The sequence below is a fragment of the Salvelinus namaycush genome, chromosome 3 (assembly GCF_016432855.1).
Source record: "Salvelinus namaycush isolate Seneca chromosome 3, SaNama_1.0, whole genome shotgun sequence".
Taxonomy (NCBI): domain Eukaryota; kingdom Metazoa; phylum Chordata; class Actinopteri; order Salmoniformes; family Salmonidae; genus Salvelinus; species Salvelinus namaycush.
The window spans coordinates 81935486-81957985 of NC_052309.1; the positions used below are offsets into that span (position 1 = coordinate 81935486).

The 22500-nt window shown below is 46.3% G+C and overlaps 1 protein-coding gene across 1 annotated transcript in view; it reads right to left on the reverse strand.

Moving 5' to 3' along the window:
* The window catches only part of adgrl1a (adhesion G protein-coupled receptor L1a), a 100292-nt gene extending 77938 nt beyond the window's left edge, over positions 1–22354 (reverse strand). The window contains exon 1 of the mRNA XM_038988659.1: positions 22285–22354. Within this exon, the coding sequence (XP_038844587.1) occupies positions 22285–22354 (70 nt within the window). The remainder of the gene's footprint in view (positions 1–22284) is intronic.
* Positions 22355–22500: the final 146 nt, after the last annotated feature.

The window sequence follows — 22500 nt, forward strand, 5'->3', positions numbered from 1 at the left end:
AGACACAAGGTCAGAGAAACAAAGTAGAGGAGAAGAAAGAAAGACAAACATACTCTCCCTCAACTGGGAACAGTCATATTCCTGAGCCTCTCCCCTCATCACAGCCTTTCTTTCGATGACTGCAGCGCCCCAACACTCCAACTGAACCCAATTACAGCACACACCAGAACATTACATCACCCAAAGAGATGAAAACACACACGCACACAGACACACACGGGCACACCTGCATGACACACACACACACACACACACACACATATTCACACATGCACACACACGTATAGACATGCACGCTTACACTAACGCACACATGCTCACACATACATATGCACACACTACTGTGCTGAACACACTCTCCCTAACTCTCAACCACACATCCTCCACCCCTAGCAGCCCCCTCACGGCGTACACACACTCTCTCTAGCTAGGGACCTGACTCCAGCTCACGTCCAGCATCTCTCTCCAGCTTTAGGACCTGACTCCAGATCACATCCAGCATCTCTCTCCAGCTAGGGACCTAACTCCAGCTCACATCCAGCATCTCTCCAGCTAGGGACCTGACTCCAGCTCACATCCAGCTCCACTCTCCAGCTAGGGACCTGACTCCAGCTCACATCCAGCTCCACTCTCTAGCTAGGGACCTGACTCCAGCTCACATCCAGCATCTCTCTCCAGCTAGGGACCTGACTCCAGATCACATCCAGCATCTCTCTCCAGCTAGGGACCTGACTCCAGCTCACATCCAGCATCTCTCTCCAGCTAGGGACCTGACTCCAGCTCACATCCAGCTCCACTCTCTAGCTAGGGACCTGACTCCAGCTCACATCCATCTCACTCTCCAGCTAGGGACCTGACTCCAGATCACATCCAGCATCTCTCTCCAGCTAGGGACCTGACTCCAGATCACATCCAGCTCCACTCTCCAGCTAGGGACCTGACTCCAGATCACATCCAGCCACTCTCCAGCTAGGGACCTGACTCCAGCTCACATCCAGCTCCACTCTCCAGCTAGGGACCTGACTCCAGATCACATCCAGCTCCACTCTCCAGCTAGGGACCTGACTCCAGGTCACATCCAGCTCCACTCTCCAGCTAGGGACCTGACTCCAGCTCACATCCAGCTCCACTCTCCAGCTAGGGACCTGACTCCAGATCACATCCAGCCACTCTCCAGCTAGGGACCTGACTCCAGCTCACATCCAGCTCCACTCTCCAGCTAGGGACCTGACTCCAGATCACATCCAGCTCCACTCTCCAGCTAGGGACCTGACTCCAGATCACATCCAGTCACTCTCCAGCTAGGGACCTGACTCCAGATCACATCCAGCATCTCTCTCCAGCTAGGGACCTGACTCCAGATCACATCCAGCATCTCTCCAGCTAGGGACCTGACTCCAGATCACATCCAGTCACTCTCCAGCTAGGGACCTGACTCCAGATCACATCCAGCTCCACTCTCCAGCTAGGGACCTGACTCCAGATCACATCCAGTCACTCTCCAGCTAGGGACCTGACTCCAGATCATATCCAGCTCCACTCTCCAGCTAGGGACCTGACTCCAGATCACATCCAGCTCCACTCTCCAGCTAGGGACCTGACTCCAGATCACATCCAGCTCCACTCTCCAGCTAGGGACCTGACTCCAGATCACATCCAGTCACTCTCCAGCTAGGGACCTGACTCCAGATCACATCCAGTCACTCTCCAGCTAGGGACCTGACTCCAGATCACATCCAGTCACTCTCCAGCTAGGGACCTGACTCCAGATTATATCCAGCTCCACTCTCTAGCTAAGGACCTGACTCCAGATCACATCCATCTCACTCTTATACTAGCGGGGTCTGGTCACGCACGCACGCACGCACGCACGCACGCACGCACGCACGCACGCACGCACGCACGCACGCACGCACACACACACACACACACACACACACACACACACACACACACTGGGACTCTCTTAAAGAGAGAAGTAGAGGCAAGACAGGACGTGCTCAAACTGTCAATTCCACGTCACAGCCAGCCCTGGCACCACAGCCTAATTATGCAGTAAAACAGCCACAGCAGGCGAAACAGCACCGGTCGGACCCAAAATAAAATGCAGACAGCCCAACAGAAACAGAACAGAGCAGGAAACTATCCTTATCTTCCCCAGGGATGGGAGCTGTGCTACAGGCATAACACAACACTATACAGTAGACACTGACTCAGACAGACCCAGATTCAGATAAATATAGCAGAGCTGGAGAACCCAAGGTAGAGCAGGGAAGGAAGGACTGAGGCACTGAGGAGAGACATTTTTCATTTACATTTTAGTAATTTACCAGAAGCTCTTATACAGAGCGACCTACTGTAGTGAGTGCATACATTTTAAACATTTAATAGAGAGAGAGAGAGAGAGAGAGAGAGAGAGAGAGAGAGAGAGAGAGAGAGAGAGAGAGAGAGAGAGAGAGCCTTATTGGAGACCAACTGTCAGTAAGATGAGTGTCATCCAGAGAAGCGAGTGTCATCCAGAGGCCTCTTAGGAGGGATGAGTGTCAAGCCCTGCCACTGCATTAGACACTTCATTAACCTTGTTGTATGTGTGTGTTGGTCCATTTGCGTGCTTACAGTATGGGAAGCGATGAAAACCGAGATGAATCATTCTCCTCTTTGTGTCTTACTAGATGTTGTTTAGTATATTATATATATACTGTACATCTCCTTCTGTCCTACCTCTTTTCCTCTTCCATAGTATCCCTCCATCCCCAGCCCAATGTGATCCATCTCTCTAAATGTGTCCTCCCATTCCTCTACAAGTGACCCTTCCCCAGTCCCTCTCGCTTTCTTTTTTCCTTCAAGTTCTGACCCTTCACCCTCAGTCTTCCCTACCCTGAGTCTCCCCAGTCTACCCTCAGTCTCTACTATCCTCAGTCTCCCCTACCCTCAGTATCCCCTATCCTCAGTCTTCCCTATCCTCAGTCTCCCCTACCCTCAGTCTTCCCTATCCTCAGTCTCCCCTACCCTCAGTCTCCTCTATCCTCAGTCTCCCCTATCCTTAGTCTCCCCTACCATCAGTCTCCCCTACCCTCAGTCTTCCCTATCCTCAGTTTCCCCTATCATCAGTCTCCCCTATCCTCAGTCTCCCCTACCATCAGTCTCCCCTAGCCTCAGTCTCTCCTATCCTCAGTCTCCCCTACCCTCAGTTGTCCCTATCCTCAGTCTCCCCTATCCTCAGTCTCCTCTATCCTCAGTCTCCCCTACCCTCACCCTCCCCTATCCTCAGTCTCCCCTAGCCTCAGTCTCTCCTATCCTCAGTCTCCCCTACCCTCAGTTGTCCCTATCCTCAGTCTCCCCTATCCTCAGTCTCCTCTATCCTCAGTCTCCCCTACCCTCACCCTCCGCTACCCTCAGTCTCCCCTATCCTCAGTCTCCCCTACCCTCAGTCTCCCCTATCCTCAGTCTCCCCTACCCACAGCAGTCTCCCCTACCCTCAGTCTCCCCTACCCTCAGTCTTCCCAATCCTCAGTCTCCCCTACCCTCAGTCTCCTCTACCCCTCAGTCTCCCCTACCCTCAGTCTCCCCTATCCTCAGTTTCATGGCCAATGATTTCAAGTCTGTATGTAGGCAGCAGCCTCAATGTCAGTGATGGCTGTTTAGCAGTCTGATGGCCTTGAGATAAAAGCTGTTTTTCAGTCTCTCGGTCCCAGCTTTGATGCACCTATACTGACCTCGCCTCCTGGATGGTAGCGGAGTGAACAGGCAGTGGCTCGGGTGGTTGTTGTCTTTGATGATCTTTTTGGCCTTCCTGTGACATCGGGTGCTGTAGGTGTCCTGGAGGGAAGGTAGTTTGCCCCCGGTGCAGACCGCACCACCCTCTGGAGAGCCCTGTGGTTATGGGCGGTGCAGTTGCCGTACCAGGCAGTGATGCAGCCCGACAGGATGCTCTCAATTGGGCATCTGTAAAAGATTGTGAGGGTTTTAGGTGACAAGCCACATTTCTTCAGCCTCCTGAGGTTGAAGAGATGCTGTTGCGCCTTCTTCACCAACTGTCTGTGTGGGTGGACCATTTCAGTTTGTCCGTGATGTGTACACCGAGGAACTTAACACTTTCCACCTTCTCCACTGCTGTCCCGTCAGTTTGGATAGGGGGGTGCTCCCTCTGCTGTCTCCTGAAGTCCACGATCATCTCCTTTGTTTTGTTGACGTTGAGTGTGAGGTTATTTTCCTGACACCACACTCCAAGTGCCCTCACATTCTCCCTATAGGCTGTCTCGTCGTTGTTGGTAATCAAGCCCACTACTGTTGTGTCGTCTGCAAACTTGATGATTGAGTTGGAGGCGTGCATGGCCAAGCAGTCATGGGTGAACAGAGAGTACAGGAGGGGGCTGAGCACGCACCCTTGTTAGGCCCCAGTGTTGAGGATCAGCGAAGTGGAGATGTTGTTTCCTACCTGCACCACCTGGGGGTGGCCCGCCAGGAAGTCCAGGATCCAATTGCACAGGGTGGGGTTGAGACCCAGGGCCTCAAGCTTAATGATAAGCTTGGAGGATACTATGGTGTTGAATGCTGAGCTGTATTCAATGAACAGCATTCTTACATAGGTATTCCTCTTATCCAGGTGGGATAGAGCAGTGTGATGGTGATTGCATCGTCTGTGGACCTATTGGAGTGGTAAGCAAATTGAAGTGGGTCTAGGGTAACAGGTAAGGTGGAGGTGATATAATCCTTGACTAGTCTCTCAAATGATGACAGAAGTGAGTGCTACGGGGCAATAGTCATTTAGTTCAGTTAACTTTGCCTTCTTTTGTACAGGAACAATGGTGGCCATCTTGAAGCATGTGGGGACAGCTGACTGGGAAAGGGAGAGATTGAATATGCCCGTAAACACACCAGCCAGCTGGTCTGCGCATGCTCTGAGGATGCGGCTAGGAATGCCGTCTGTGCCGGCAGCCTTGCGAGGGTTAACACGTTTAAATGTCTTACTCACGTCGGCCATGGAGAAGGAGAGCCCACAGTCCTTGGTAGCGGGCCACGTCGGTGGCACTGTATTATCCTCAAAGTGGGCAAAGAAGGTGTTGAGTTTGTCTGGAAGCCAGATGTCGGTGTCCGTGACGTGGCTGGTTTCCTTCTTGTAGTCCGTGATTGTCTGTAGACCCTGCCACATGCGTCTCGTGTCTGAGCCATTGAAATGCGACTCCACTTTGTCTCTATACTGACATTTCGCTTGTTTGATTGCCTTGCGGAGGGAATAACTACACTGTTTGTATTCGGCCATATCTCCAGTCAACTTTCCATGGTTAAATGCGGTGGTTCGCGCTTTCAGTTTTGCACGAATGCAGCCATCTATCCACGGTTTCTGGTTAGGGTAGGTTTCAATAGTCACAGTGGGTACAACATGCACTTCCTTATAAACTCACTCACAGAATCAGCGTATAAATCAATATTATTCTCGGAGGTTACCAGGAATATATCCCAGTCCGCGTGATCAAAACAATCTTGAAGCGTGGATTCCGATTGGTCAGCCCAGCGTTGAATAATCCTTGTCATGGGTACATCCTGTTTGAGTTTCTGCCAATAGGAAGGGAGGAGCAAAATGGAGTCGTGGTCAGATTTGCTGAAGGGAGGGTGGGAGAGGGCCTTGTATGCATCACGGAAGTTAGAGTAACAGCGATCCAGTGTATTGCCCGCACGAGTGCTACAATCAATATGCTGATAGAATTTAGGTAGCCTTGTTCTCAAATTTGCTTTGTTAAAATCCCCAGCTAGAATAAATGCAGCCTCAGGATATATGGTTTCCAGTTTGCATAAAGACCAGTAAAGTTCCTTGAGGGCCGTCGATGTTTTGGCTTGAGGGGGGATATACACGGCTGACAATAACCAACGAGAATATGGACGGCATTTGATTGTGAGGAATTCTAGGTCCGGTGAACAAAAGGATTTGAGTTTGTGTATGTTGTTACAATTACACCATGATTCGTTAATCATGAAACCGCCCTTCTTCTTCCCGGAGAGAAGTTTATTTCTATCCGAACGATGCACAAAGAATCCCGGTGGCTGTACCGACTCCGACAGCAAATCCCGAGAGAGCCATGTTTCCGTGAAACAGAGTATGTTACAATCCCTGATATCTCTCTGGAAAGCAACCCTTGCCCTAATTTCGTCTACCTTGTTATCTAGAGACTGGACATTAGCGAGTAATATACTCGGAAGCGGTGGGTGGTGTGCGCACCTCCGAAGTCTGACCAGAAGGCTGCTCCGTCTACCTCTTCTGCAGCGACTTTGTTTTGGGTCAGCCTCTGGAATCAGTTCAGATTCCCTGGGTGGTTCGGACAAAGGATCTACATCGGGAAAGTCGTATACCTGGTCGTAGTGATGGTAAGTTGATGTCGCTCTGATATCCAGTAGTTCTTCCCGGCTGTACACTACCGGTCAAAAGACTTAGAACACCTACTAATTCAAGGGTTTTCTTTATTTTTACAATTTTCTACATTGTAGAATAATAGTGAAGACATCAAAACTATGAAATAACACATATGGAATCATGTAGTAACTAAAAAAGTGTTAAACAAATCATAATATATTTTTTATTTGAGACTCTTCAAATAGCCACCCTTTGCCTTGATGACAGCTTTGCACACTCTTGGCATTCTCTCAACCAGCTTCATGAGGTAGTCACCTGGAATGCATTTAAATTAACAGGTGTGCCTTCTTAAAAGTTAATTTGTGGAATTTCTTTCCTTTCTTAATGTCTTTGAGCCAATCAGTTGTGTTGTGACAAGGTAGTGGTGGTATACAGAAGATAGCCCAATTTGGTAAAAGACCAAGTCCATATTATGGCAAGAACAGCTCAAATAAGCAAAGAGAAACGACAGTCCATCATTACTTTAAGACATGAAGGTCAGTCAATACGGAAAATGTCAAGTGAAGTTGCAAAAACCATCAAGCACTATGATGAAACTGGCTCTCATGAGGACTGCCACAGGAATGAAAGACCCAGAGTTACCTCTGCTGCAGAGGATAAGTTCATTAGAGTTACCAACCTCAGAAATTGCAGCCCAAATAAATGCTTCACAGAGTTCAATTAACAGACACATCTCAACATCAACTGTTCACAGGAGACTGCGTGAATCAAGCCTTCATGGTCGAATTGCTGCAAAGAAACCACAACTAAAGTACACCAATAATAAGAAGAGACTTGCTTGGGGCAAGAAACACGAGCAATGGACATTAGACTGGTGGAAATTTGTCCTTTGGTCTGGAGTCCAAATTTGAGATTTTTGATTCCAACCGCCATGTCTTTTTTGAGACGGGGTGTCGGTGAACGGATGATCTCCGCATGTGTATTTCCCACCGTAAAGCATGGAGGAGGAGGTGTTATGGTGTAGGTGACACTGTATGCTTTGCTGGTGACACTGTCTGTGATTTATTTAGAATTCAAGCCACGCTTAACCAGCATGGCTACCACAGCATTCTGCAGTGATACACCATCCTATCAGGTTTGGGTTTAGTGGGACTATCATTTGTTTTTCAACAGGACAATGACCCAACACACCTCCAGGCTTTGTAAGGGATATTTGAACAAGAAGGAGAGTGATGGAGTGCTGCATCAGATGACCTGGCCTCCACAATCCCACAATCTCAACCAAACTGAGATGGTTTGGGATGAGTCGGACCGCAGAGTGAAGGAAAAGCAGACAACAAGTGCTCAGCATATTTTACCTTTATTTAACTAGGCAAGTCAGTTAAGAACAAATTCTGATTTTCAATGATGGCCTAGGAACAGTGGGTTAACTGCCTTGTTCAGAGGCAGAACGTCAGACTTTTACCTTGTCAGCTTGGGGACTTGCTCTTGCAACCTTTCGGTTACTCGTCCAAAGCTCTAAGCACTAGGCTACCTGCCGCCCTGCATATGTGGGAACTACTTCAAGACTGTTGGAAAAGCATTCCAGGTGAAGCTGGTTGAGAGACTGCCATGAGTGCAAAGCTGTCATCAAGGCAAACGGTGGCTATTTGAAGAATCTCAAATATTTGTTTAACACTTTTTTGGTTACTACATGATTCCATATGTGTTATTTCATAGTTTTGATGTCTTCACTATTATTCTACAATGTAGAAAATAGTAAAAAATAAAGAAAAACCCTTGAATGAGTAGGTGTTCTAAAACTTTTCACTGGTAGTGTATGTAATAACACTTAAGATTTTCTGGGCTTACAATGTAAGAAATAATACATAAAAAAACAAAATACTTTAGAATTTCTTAAGGACTAGAAGCAAGGTGGCCCTCTCTGTCGACGCCATTTATTTCACACCAGTGAAATATTTCACACCAGTTCACAGGAACATAGTCCCCTGTCCCCAGCGTAATTTACTCACAAACCACACAGACACACACACACACACTGGAGCAGGGACATGAGAGCGGCTGGCCAGCGCCATCTTCAAAGAGCGATTTGAAAGAACACACCTCCGCTGGCCCAGCGTCTCCCCCTCCCTCACCACTCTGCCCCCACCTCCCAATATATGTTCAAAGGCCATCCATTAACCTTTCACTCACACAGTCTCTCTGTGATCTACTGCTCTCAGCCAAGGGCTTTGAAGAGCACAGGACCACCACCAGGGAGAGAAAGAGGGAGGAGGGACAGAGGGAGAGGGTAGATAGAGAGAAGGGATGGAAGGAGGGGGTAGAGAGAGCCAGAGGTAGTAAAAAAGGAGGTGCATAGAGGACTAGAAAAGAGGGAAGACTAGAGTAGAGGTAAGATTAGAGGGAGGGGCAGACGAAAGGAGAGGAAGGTGCAGAATGAAGAGAACGGAGAGAGGGAGAAGGAAGCGGAAGAGGGCATAGTAGGATCTGGCTAAAAATACTGGAATCAGTTGCCCTTTATGGTTGTGAGGTATGGGGTCCGCTCACCAACCAAGAATTTACAAAATGGGACAAACACCAAACTGAGACTCTGCTTGCAGATTTCTGCAAAAATATCCTCTGTGTACAACGTAAAACACCAAATAATGCAAGCAGAGCAGAATTAGGCCGATACCCGCAAAATGATCAAAATCCAGAAAAGAGCTGTAAAATTCTACAACCACCTAAAAGGAAGCGATTCCCAAACCTTCCATAACAAAGCCATCGCCTACAGAGAGATGAACCTGGAGAAGAGTCCCCTAAGCAAGCTGGTCCTGGGGCTCTGTTCACATACAGACCCCGCAGAGCCCCAGGACAGCAACACAATTAGACCCAACCAAATCATGAGAAAACAAAAAGATAATAACTTGACACATTGGAAAGAATTAACAAAAAACAGAGCAAACTAGAATGCTATTTGGCTATTTTTATTTATATATTTTTTTATTTAACCTTTATTTAACCAGGAAGGGCTCATTGAGATTTAAAATCTCTTTTTCAAGAGCGTCCTGGCCAAGATAGGCAGCACCAAGTCATTACAAAAATTACAGACAGACAACATGAAAAACTACAAGTAATCTAGTAAAAACCATTGAATTCACAAGAGTATAACAAAATCAAAAACAGCAAATTAAAAACATTGACAGGTCGGGGAATCAGCCTCAAAATCCTTCATCAGTGATTTAAAAACACCAATCGGGACAAGTTCTTCCAGTTTAAAATTATTTTGTAAGGTGTTCCAAGACGATGGCGCAGAGTACATAAAAGACCTTTTACCAAATTCAGTTCGGACATTTGGAACAGTTAGCAGGATAAAGTCTAGCGAACGAAGAGAGTACCCACCACATTTCTGAACAATAAAAATGCCCAAATAAAAAGGTAGTAAACCCAAAATGGCTTTGTAAACCAGTACCAGTGACTGAGCCTACGAGTGACTAGAGAAGGCCAGCCAACCCTGGTATACAAAGTGCAGTGGTGCGTAAGGGTTTTGCAGTTTAAAATAAATCTCAAAGTGCCATGGTAAAGAGTGTCAATTGATCTCAAACACTGAGCGGAAGCATTCATATATAAAATATCCCCATAGTCTAGTAAAGGCATAAATGTAGCTGATACTAGCCTCCTTCTGGCTTCAAAAGAAAAACAGGCCTTATTCCTAAAATAAAAACCCAATTTCAGCTTCATGTTTTTTGTAAGTTGTTGAATATGCAATTTAAAAGAGAGGCCGTCATCAATTAGAATTCCAAGATATGTATATGAGGTTACAACCTCAATCTCCTTGCCCTGACAGGTAGTAATAGGTGAAAGGTTCAGAGGTCTATTTCTTGCATTAGAAAACACCATTAGTTTAGTTTTGTCAGTATTGAGGATAAGCTTCAATTGACACAAGGTATGTTGAACAGTATAAAAAGCAGTTTGCAAGTTCTGGAAAGCTTTTGTAAGGCACAACAGTAAATAACAGTATCATCAGCATAAAAATGATATTTGCATTTTGGATATTTTTGTCTAAATCATTTATATAAATAGTGAATAAGAGAGGACCAAGTACAGAGCCTTGGGGCACACCGTTCAGGACAGACAATTTAACAGACATAAGCCCATCAAATTGAGTGCACTGAGTTCTATCAGACAGATAGTTAGCAAACCATGCAACTGCATGCTCCGAAAGACCTACACTCAACAATCTCTGCCTTAGTATAGCACTGTATCAAAAGCCTTAGAGAGATCAATAAAAAGTGAGACACAGTGCTGTTTTTTGTCAAGGGCTTCAGTGATATCATTTAAAACCTTCATGGCTGCTGTAATTGTGCTATGCTTCTTCCTGAAGCCCGATTGGTACATTGATAAAATAGAGTTAGTAAATAAAAACTATTTTAGCTGTTCACTTACAAGGGTTTCAAGTATTTTCACCAGGGGTGACAGCTTTGAGATTGGCCTATAATTATTTAAAAGAGTTGGATCTCCCCCTTTTAAAAGTGGTAGGACAAATGCTGATTTCCAGATCTTTGGAATTTCATTACATTCCAGGGTTAGATTGAACAGATATGTAAGTGGTTCAGCTATGAAATCAGCTGCCAGATTTAAAAAGCAGGGATCCAAAAGATCAGGACCTGCAGGCTTTCTTTGATCTAAGGATTTCAGGGCTTTATGTACCACCTGCACTGAGAATGGCAAAAAGCTAAAAGTTTGACCAGCTCTCACTGGTTCATCCACACAGGGTTGTACAGAGACAGAGGACACTGAATCAAACAGCCTACCAGATGATACAAAGTGCTCATTGAAACAATTCAGCATTTCAGTTTTGTCATATATAGCAACAGAGTCCTTCAAAACACATGACGGTAGTTCATTAACATTACTGTTACCAGACATAGACTTAATAGCATTCCAAAACTTTCTAGGGTCATTCAGGTTATCAGTTGTAACAGACATAATATATTCAGACTTGGCCTTCCTGAGAAGAAAATAACACTTGTTTCTTAACTGCCTAAAAATAAGCCAATCAGCATCAGAACAAGATTTCCTTGCTTTAGCCCAGGCTAGATTACGGTCGTGAATAATACAAGACAGCTCAGAAGAAAACCATGGATTATCCCACCATTTAACCCTGAACCTGCGGAATGGGGCATGTTTGTTTACTATTTGGAAAAAACGATCATGAAAGAATATCCAGGCAGTTTCCACATCAGGGATAAGCTCAATCTTGCTCCATTCAAAATAAAACAAATCATGAAAGAAAGCCTGCTCATTAAAACACTTCAAATTTCTCTTACGAATAAAACGTGGATTTGTCTTTGGAACCTTAGTATTTCTAACAGCAACAACAGCACAATGGTCTATAAACAGAGAGTACACAGCGGCAGAAAACCTGACCACTGTGACTGACCCAAACTTAAGGAAAACTTTGACTATGTACAGACTCAGTGAGCATAGCCTTGCTATTGAGAAAGGCTGACCTGGCTCTCAAGAGAAGACAGGCTATGTGCACACTGCCCACAAAATGAGGTGGAAATTGAGCTGCACTTCCAAACCTCCTGCCAAATGTATGACCATATTAGATACACATATTTCCCTCAGATTACACAGACCCACAAAGAATTCAAAAACAAATCCAATTTTGATAAACTCCCATATCTATTTAGTGAAATACCACAGCGTGCCATCACAGCAGCAAGATTTGTGAACAAACACCATTATAAATGCAACCCATATTTATGTTTATTTATTTTCCCTTTTGTACTTTAAGTATTTGCACATAATATGACATTTGTAATGTCTTTATTATTTTGGAACTTTTGTGAGTGTAATGTTTACTGTTAATTTGTGTTGTTTATTTCACTTGTGTTTATTATCTAGTTCACTTGCTTTGGCAATGTTAACATATGTTTCCCATGCCAATAAAGCCCTTGAATTGAATTGAATAGAATAGGCGGAGTGGAGGGGAGAGGACAGGAGAAGGGGTAGCTGTGGTAGCTGGGAGTGGAAGTCACGAAGCAGGGAGAGGGGGATGAGGGGATAGGGGAGAGAGAGACAGCGAGAGCAAGCAGAGAGATTGGATGAAAAGGAGAGAGGAGGGTTGGAGAACAGAGCACTAGTAGGAAGCAGAGAGATTGGATGAAAATGAGAGAGCAGGGTTGGAGAACAGAGCACTAGTAGGAAGCAGAGATGGTAACAAGATAGAAAAGGGGAGGTAGGAGGGGAGGAAAGGGAGAAACAGCAGGATCAACAGGAGATGATGGTTGGTCTCCCCATGAGATCTATCACAAAAACACTACATACCAGCCCCATTACCATACATATATAGATCCTACAGATCTCAGCTCTAAAGAAAGGGAAATAGATGGAACCATGGGCAGCAGGTAGCCCAGCGGTTAAGAGCGTTGGGCTAGAAACCGAAAAGTCACTGGTTTGAGTCCCCTAACCGACTACGTGAAGAATCTGCCGATGTGCCCATGAGCAAGGCTGTAAGTCTCCCTGGATAAGAGCATCTGCTAATTGTACTGAAATGAAAAAGGCACACAAGAGCCATTACCAACATGGGTCAAATTGTGCTTTTATGAAAAACGAAAGCATAGCGCTCCATCTCCATTGAAATATTCAATCAGTCTCCACAGAAACAAGAGGAGGAACTGATTCGTGGAAAAACACCCTGCAATAACAACTAGCAGAGTGAAAATAAAAAGGGAGAGAAGGGAGGGAGGAAAAGGGGAAGAGGAAGATGTGTGCATGTGCAGTAAGGGACTGGAGGCCTTTCCACAGACTGATCTGAGAGCAAACTCTTCCACCAGTCCTGGGGCTGGGCCGCATCCAGACGGATGGGACTCGCACACACACACGCACGCACGCTAACGGCCTGGTAATGGCCCCCGCCGCCATCAGCGGCACACACACACACACACACACACACACACACACACACACACACACACACACACACACACACACACACACACACACACACACACACACACACACACACACACACACACACACACACATTAGTGCCTCGCCTCACAGTGCGGTAGCTAAATCTGCGCTGGGTGTCTGGGCTTCATCATGTGTATGTAGTGCAGCTGCCTGCGATGGGAAGTGATGCTTTCCTGCCACATTAACCAGGCCTAATGGGCTTTCAGAACACAACACGGCTCATTCTCGGCTGTACATTTGTAGCTAGTGGTGTGTGGAATCAGCAGGACAGGGTAGGCATGTCAATATGTTGAGACTGGGACAGGGACTGTGTGTATGACTGTTGGTATGGGTGGGTGTGTTTTACTGTTGGTTACTTTATATCTACTCACAGTAAATAGCTTCTTGAATCATTTAACATCTACAATATATGGCAGAATGTAAACATTATAGTGTAAGGCTACACATTTAGCATGTTAGTGGTAGGCCTATTTGTATGTGCAGGGTAAACATAAGGTTTACATTACATTTACATGTGTTAGCTGTTAGCTACACTTGATTGAGCATGCCTGGCACAAGGGAACCAATGGAATAGCCCCAAAAGTGCAAACCTCGCCGATCTGACACTCCAGGCAGGTTCAATCAAACAAATACTATTTAAGCCCAGGTCTGGTTAGGGGTACATTTAAAATGTAGGAATTGTGCATGTTTGGGGTAAATGTTAGAGTTAGGGATTAATATTAGGATGCGTAGTGGAGTGTGGAGCGCTGTAGAGGAGCAGAGCTTGGTGATCCTGCAGGTCTGTAATAAATAGTGATTAGACTGGTACTGATGTCTAGTCTAACAGTCAGCACAGGAAGGAGCCAACATCAGGATAACCCTCTCCACCATCTACCCCTCTCTTCCCTCTACCCCTCTCTTCCCTCTACCCCTCTCTTCCCTCTTCCTCTCTCTTCCCTCTACCCCTCTCTTCCCTCTACCCCTCTCTTCCCTCTACCCCTCTCTTCCCTCTACCCCTCTCTTCCCTCTTCCCTCTACCGGTCTCTTCCCTCTACCTGTCTCTTCCCTCTACCTCTCTCTTCCCTCTACCCCTCTCTTCACTCTACCCCTCTCTTCCCTCTACCCCTCTCTTCCCTCTTCCCTCTACCGGTCTCTTCCCTCTACCCCTCTCTTCCCTCTTCCCTCTACCGGTCTCTTCCCTCTACCTGTCTCTTCCCTCTACCTCTCTCTTCCCTCTACCTCTCTCTTCCCTCTACCTCTCTCTTCCCTCTTCCCTCTACCTGTCTCTTCCCTCTACCTGTCTCTTCCCTCTACCTCTCTCTTCCCTCTACCTCTCTCTTCCCTCTACCCCTCTCTTCCCTCTACCTGTCTCTTCCCTCTACCTGTCTCTTCCCTCTACCTGTCTCTTCTCTCTACCTCTCTCTTCCCTCTACCTCTCTCTTCCCTCTACCCCTTTCTTCCCTCTTCCCTCTACCTGTCTCTTCCCTCTACCTCTCTCTTCACTCTACCTCTCTCTTCCCTCTACCCCTCTCTTCCCTCTTCCCTCTACCTGTCTCTTCCCTCTACCTGTCTCTTCCCTCTACCTGTCACTTCCCTCTACCTCTCTCTTCCCTCTACCTCTCTCTTCCCTCTACCTCTCTCTTCCCTCTACCCCTTTCTTCCCTCTACCTGTCTCTTCCCTCTACCTCTCTCTTCACTCTACCTCTCTCTTCCCTCTACCCCTCTCTTCCCTCTACCTGTCTCTTCCCTCTACCCCTCTCTTCCCTCTTCCCTCTACCTCTCTCTTCCCTCTACCTGTCTCTTCCCTCTACCTCTCTCTTTCCTCTACCTCTCTCTTCCCTCTACCTCTCTCTTCCCTCTACCTCTCTCTTCCCTCTACCTCTCTCTTTCCTCTACCTCTCTCTTCCCTCTACCTCTCTCTTCCCTCTACCTCTCTCTTCCCTCTTCCCTCTACCTGTCTCTTCCCTCTACCTGTCTCTTCCCTCTACCTCTCTCTTCCTCTACCTCTCTCTTCCCTCTACCCCTCTCTTCCCTCTACCCCTCTCTTCCCTCTACCTCTCTCTTCCCTCTACCTCTCTCTTCACTCTACCTCTCTCTTTCCTCTACCTGTCTCTTCCCTCTACCTCTCTCTTCCTCTACCTCTCTCTTCCCTCTACCCCTCTCTTCCCTCTACCCCTCTCTTCCCTCTACCTCTCTCTTCACTCTACCTCTCTCTTCACTCTACCTCTCTCTTTCCTCTACCTGTCTCTTCCCTCTACCTCTCTCTTTCCTCTACCTGTCTCTGCCCTCTACCTCTCTCTTCCCTCTACCTCTCTCTTCCCTCTTCCCTCTACCTGTCTCTTCCCTCTACCTCTCTCTACCCTCTACCCCTCTCTTCCCTCTACCTCTCTCTTCCCTCTACCTCTCTCTTCCCTCTACCTCTCTCTTCCTCTACCTCTCTCTTCCTCTACCTCTCTCTTCCCTCTACCCCTCTCTTCCTCTACCTCTGTCCTCCTCTACCTCTCTCTTCCTCTACCTCTTTCTTCCTCTACCTCTCTCTTCCCTCTACCCCTCTCTTCCTCTACCTCTCTCTTCCTCTACCTCTCTCTTCCCTCTACCCCTCTCTTTCCTCTACCTCTCTCTTCCCTCTACCTCTCTCTTCCTCTACCTCTCTCTTCCCTCTACCCCTCTCTTCCTCTACCTCTCTCCCCTCTACCCCTCTCTATCTCTCTCTTCCCTCTACCTCTGTCTTCCTCTACCTCTGTCTTCCTCTACCTCTCTCTTCCCTCTACCTCTCTCTTCCCTCTACCCCTCTCTTCCCTCTACCTCTTTCTTCCCTCTACCTGTCTCTTCCCTCTACCTGTCTCTTCCCTCTACCTCTCTCTTCCCTCTTCCCTCTACCTGTCTCTTCCCTCTACCTGTCTCTTCCCTCTACCTGTCTCTTCCCTCTACCTGTCTCTTCCCTCTACCTCTCTCTTCCCTCTACCCCTCTCTTCCCTCTATCTCTCTCTTCCCTCTACCTCTCTCTTCACTCTACCTCTCTCTTCCCTCTACCTCTCTCTTCCCTCTACCTCTCTCTTCCCTCTTCCCTCTACCTGTCTCTTCCCTCTACCTGTCTCTTCCCTCTACCTCTCTCTTCCCTCTACCCCTCTCTTCCCTCTATCTCTCTCTTCCCTCTACCTCTCTCTTCCCTCTACCTCTGTCTTCCTCTACCTCTGTCTTCCTCTACCTCTCTCTTCCCTCTACCTCTCTCTTCCCTCTACCTCTCTCTTCCCTCTACCTCTCTCTTCCCTCTACCTGTCTCTTCCCTCTACCTCTCTCTTCCCTCTACCCCTCTCTTCCCTCTACCTCTCTCTTCCCTCTACCTCTCTCTTCCCTCTTCCCTCTACCTCTCTCTTCCCTCTACCTCTCTCTTCCCTCTACCTCTCTCTTCCCTCTACCCCTCTCTTCCCTCTATCTCTCTCTTCCCTCTAACTCTCTCTTCCCTCTACCTCTGTCTTCCCTCTACCTCTCTCTTCCCCGTCATTATTTACCTCTCTCTCCGTTTGCCTCTATTTCCCTTTCCTTTTCCCCCTCCCCCTCTCACTCTTTCATCCCCCTCTCTCCCTCTCACACTACAGTAAACAGCACTCTGAATGTTAACCTCTGGGTATGTATGGTTGTGTGCATGTGTGTGTGGTTGTGTTTGTGTACCACAGCCAGGGGAGTTGATCGATGGAACCATCAGAAATGGTTTTCTTAATTTGGTCCAATCAAACGTTGTGCCTGTGCTCAGGGCAGAACATAGATAACACTCAATTGATTATTAATGCATTATTAATACTTCTCTAGTGCCAGGTCACACATACAGCTGGAGGCTCTCATGCACACACAGATGTGGGCGGCACACACACACAGTCTGCAGACAAACACGAGCAAGCGAGCAACACACACATACAGTCTGCAGACAAACACGAGCAAGCGAGCAACACACACATACAGTCTGCAGACAAACACGAGCAAGCGAGCAACACACACATACAGTTTGCAGACAAACACGAGCAAGCGAGCAACACACACATACAGTCTGCAGACAAACACGAGCAAGCGAGCAACACACACATACAGTCTGCAGACAAACATGAGCAAGCGAGCAACACACACATACTGTCACGTTCCTGACCTGTTTTCTGTTGTTTGTGTATGTGTTTAGTTGGTCAGGGCGTGAGTTGGGGTGGGCATTCTATGTGTTGTGTTTCTATGTTGGGTTTAATGTGTTGCCTGATATGGTTCTCAATTAGAGGCAGGTGTTTGACGTTTCCTCTGATTGAGAACCATATTTAAGGTAGGCTGTTCTCACTGTTTGTTTGTGGGTGATTGTCTTCCGTGTCTGTGTATGTCGCACCACACGGGACTGTTTAGTTTTCGTTCGTGTTTGTAGTCTGTTCCTGTTCGTGCGTTCTTCGTGTTATTATTGTAAGTTCGTAAGTTCAGGTCTGTCTACTTCGTTTATTGTTTTGTAGTTTGTTCAAGTGTTCATAGTGTTTCGTCTTGTTAAATAAATTCAGTATGTCATCATACCTCGCTGCGTGTTGGTCCGATCCATGCTCCTCCTCGTCTGAGGAGGAGAACGACTTCTACGACCGTTACACATACAGTCTGCAGACAAACACGAGCAAGCGAGCAACACACACATACAGTCTGCAGACAAACACGAGCAAGCGAGCAACACACACATACAGTCTGCAGACAAACACGAGCAAGCGAGCAACACACACATACAGTTTGCAGACAAACACGAGCAAGCGAGCAACACACACATACAGTTTGCAGACAAACACGAGCAAGCGAGCAACACACACATACAGTTTGCAGACAAACACGAGCAAGCGAGCAACACACACATACAGTCTGCAGACAAACATGAGCAAGCGAGCAACACACACATACAGTCTGCAGACAAACACGAGCAAGCGAGCAACACACACATACACGCACGCACACAGTTGATAAATCAGCTGGTGTCCAATGCAACACTGAGTACATCACATAAACACAATGCAGCAAAACCTGGCAAATAAAAGAGAGAGAGAGAGAGAGAGAGAGAGAGAGAGAGAGAGAGAGAGAGAGAGAGAGAGAGAGAGAGACAGAGAGAGAACACATCAGCAAGCAAACACCCACTCACATTAAAATCACACCTGCACAATCAACCTCTAGCAAGAACACACCTCTCTCTCTCTCTGTCTCTCTCTCTGTCTCTCTCTCTGTCTCTCTCTCTGTCTCTCTCTCTGTCTCTCTCTCTCTCTCTCTCTCTCTCTCTCTCTCTGTCTCTCTGTCTCTCTCACTCTCTCTCAATTCAATTCAATTAATTTTCAATTCAAGGGGCTATATTGGCATGGGAAACATATGTTAACATTGCCAAAGCAAGTGAAGTAGATAATATACAAAAGTGACTTAAACAATAAAAATGAACAGTAAGCATTACACTCACAGAAGTTCCAAAATAATAAAGATATTACAAATGCCATATTATGTATATACAGTTGAAGTCGGAAGTTTACATACACTTAGGTTGGAGTCATTAAAACTGGTTTTTCAACCACTCCACAAATTACTTGTTAACAAACTAAAGTTCTGGCAAGTTAGTTAGGACATCTACTTTGTGCATGACACAAGTCATTTTTCCAACAATTGTTTACAGACAGATTATTTCACTTAGAATTCACTGTATCACAATTCCAGTGGGTCAGAAGTTTACATACACTAAGTTCACTGTGCCTTTAAACAGCTTGGAAAATTCCAGAAAATGATGTCATGGCTTTAGAAGCTTCTGATAGGCTAATTGACATAATTTAAGTCAATTGGAGATGTACCTGTAAGATGTATTTCAAGGCCTACCTTCAAACTCAGTGCCTCTTTGCTTGACATCATGGGAAAATCAAAAGAAATCAGCCAAGACCTCAGAAATGTTTTTGTAGACCTCCACAAGTCTGGTTTATCCTTGGGAGCAATTTCTAAATGCCTGAAGGTACTATGTCCATCTGTACAAACAATAGTACGCAAGTATAAACAGCATGGAACCACGCAGCCGTCATACCTCTCAGGAAGGTGACATGTTCTGTCTCCTAGAGATGAACGTACTTTGGTGCAAAAACTGCAAATCAATCCCAGAACAACAGCAAAGGACCTTGTGAAGATGCTGGAGGAAACAGGTACAAAAGTATCTATATCCACAGTAAAACGAGTCCTATATCGACATAACCTGAAAGGCCGCTCAGCAAGGAAGAAGCCACTGCTCCAAAACCGCCATAAAAAAGCCAGACTACGGTTTGCAACTGCACATGGGGACAAAGATCATACTTTTTGGAGAAATGTCCTCTGGTCTGATGAAACAAAAATAGAACTGTTTGGTCAGAATGCCCACCTTATGTTTGGAGGAAAAAGGGGGAGGCTTGCAAGACGAAGAACACCATCCCAACCGTCAAGCACAGGGGTGGCAGCATCATGTTGTGGGGGTGCTTTGCTGCAGGAGGGACTGGTGCACGTCACAAAATAGATGGCATCATGAGGCAGGAAAAGTATGTGGATATATTGAAGCAACATCTCAAGACATCAGTCAGGAAGTTAAAGCTTGGTCGCAAATGGGTCTTCCAAATGGACAATGACCCCAAGCATACTTCCAAAGTTGTGGCAAAATGGCTTAAGGACAACAAAGTCAAGGTATTGGAGTGGCCATCGCAAAGCCCTGACCTCAATCCCATAGAAAATTTGTGGGCAGAACTGAAAAAGCGTGTGCGAGCAAAGAGGCCTACAAACCTGAATCAGTTACACCAGCTGTCAGGAGGAATGGGTCAAAATTGTTGTGGGAAGCTTGTGGAAGGCTACCAGAAATGTTTGACCCAAGTTAAACAATTTAAAGGCAATGCTACTAAATACTAATTGAGTGTATATAAACTTCTGACCCACTGGGATCTGTGTAGTCTGAGGGAAATAAGTGTCTCTAATATGGTCATACATGTGGCAGGAGGTTAGGAAGTGCAGGTCAATTTCCACCTCATTTTATGGGCAGTGTGCACATAGCCTGTCTTCTCTTGAGAGCCAGGTCTGCCTACGGTGGTCTTTCTCAATAGCAATGCTATGCTCACTGAGTCTGTACATAGTCAAAGCTTTCCTTAAGTTTGGGTCAGTCACAGTGGTCAGGTATTCTGCCACTGTGTACTCTCTGTTTAGGGCCAAACAGCATTCTAGTTTGCTCTGTTTTTTGTTAATTCTTTCCAATGTGTCAAGTTATTATCTTTTTGTTTTCTCATGATTTGGTTGGGTCTAATTATGTTGCTGTCCTGGGGCTCTGTGGGGTGTGTTTGAGTCTGTGAACAGAGCCCCAGGTTCATCTCTCTGTAGGTGATGGCTTTGTCTTCAGGCCAGGGTCCTTTTTTCAGACTGACATGCCCAAAGTAAACTGCCTGTAACTCAGGCCCAGAAGCCAGGATATGCATATAATTGGTAACATTGGATAGAAAACACTTTGAAGTTTGTAGAAATGTTAAAATAATGTATGAGACTATAACACAATTGATATGGCAGGAGAAAATCCAAAGAAAAACCAACCCGGAATTATTATTATTTTTAGATCCCATGCTCTTATAATGGAAAGCGTTGGGTCCTATGCAATTCCAGCTCCCAGATTGCAATTCCTATGGCCTCCACTAGATATCAATAGTCTTTGTTCAAGATTTCAGGCTTGTTTCTTCCAAAACGTGGAAGAATTTTGAGTATTGGTACTGAGAGTTACATTTTTAAATCAGTCTGTGGGCGTGCGATGAAGAGGACACACACTTGCCAATTTTACTTTTCTATTGAACATACTTCTTTCTATATGAAATATTATAGTTTATTTACACTTTAGGGTAGCTGAGGATTAAATAGAAATGTAGTTTGACTTGTTTTAACAAAGTTTAGCGGTAGCTTTTTGGATTCCTTTGTCTGCATGTTGAACGAGTGGATTACTGAAATCTCAACTAAACAGACTGTTTGGGATATAAAGAAAGATTTTATCTAACAAAACAACCATGTTGTAGCATGTTGTAGCTGGGACCCTTTGGATTGCAAACAGAGGAAGATTTTCAAAAAGTAAGTGATTATTTAATCGCTATTTGTGATTTTATGAATGCTGTGCTGGTTGAAAAATATGTTGATGTGAGGCGCCGTCCTCAAACAATTGCATGTTATACTTTCGCTGTAAAGCCTATTGTAAATCGGAAGACGCCGTTAGATTAACAAGAATTTAAGCTTTTAACCAATATAAGATACTTGTATGTTCATAAATGTTTAATATTACGATTATTTATTTGAATTGCGCGCCCTCCAATTTCACCGGATGTTGTCGACAGGTATCCCGCTAGCGGGACGCCTAGCCTTAAGAAGGAAGGTTTGGGAATCGCTTCCTTTTAGGTGGTTGTAGAATTTAATGGCTCTTTTCTGGATTTCTCTCTCTTTCTCTCCATGTCTTCATCCCTCCCTCTCTTCCCTACTCACCTCTGAATCTTATAGCGCCTAAAATTAACCTTTTATTCTTTCTCTCTTTTTCTTTCTTCCTCCACCATATCCCTCCCTCCCTCCCTTTCTGCCCTCAGTGTCCTAACTGAGAGCACACAGCAGATGGTGTGCTGCTGTCCGTGTGGAAGGGTACTAACAGGACACCCCACAACACCTCCCCTTCCCTTTAGCTCTACCTCCCCCCTGCCTCCCCCATCTTCCCCGCCACACACACGCCCTGCAGCACCACTGTGGCCCAACCAGGTCACCTGCTGCTGGGGTTAAACCAGCTGGCACCCACCCACACACACATGCAGGCGGTGCGGGGACACACACACACATGCAGGTGGTGTGGACACACACACACACACACACACACACACACACACACACACACACACACACACACACACACACACACACACACACACACACACACACACACAATGTAAACCCATTGGCACAATGACAGGATTGGGAGAATGCAGTGCAGTACCAACCTTGAGCAGAGGGGGCGATGAGCAGGGAGGTGACAGCACAGGTACACAGCAGCCAGAGTGACAGCGCCATGCTGGAGGGCGGGGTTAGGGGGAATCTGGGTGTGGTCAGCAGGCACAGGGTCATGGAGAGAGCTCCTCCCACTAACACCTCTATATGAGGTGATCCGACAGAGGAAGAGGAGGAGAGAGAGACAGAGACAGAGAGAGAGAGGAAAG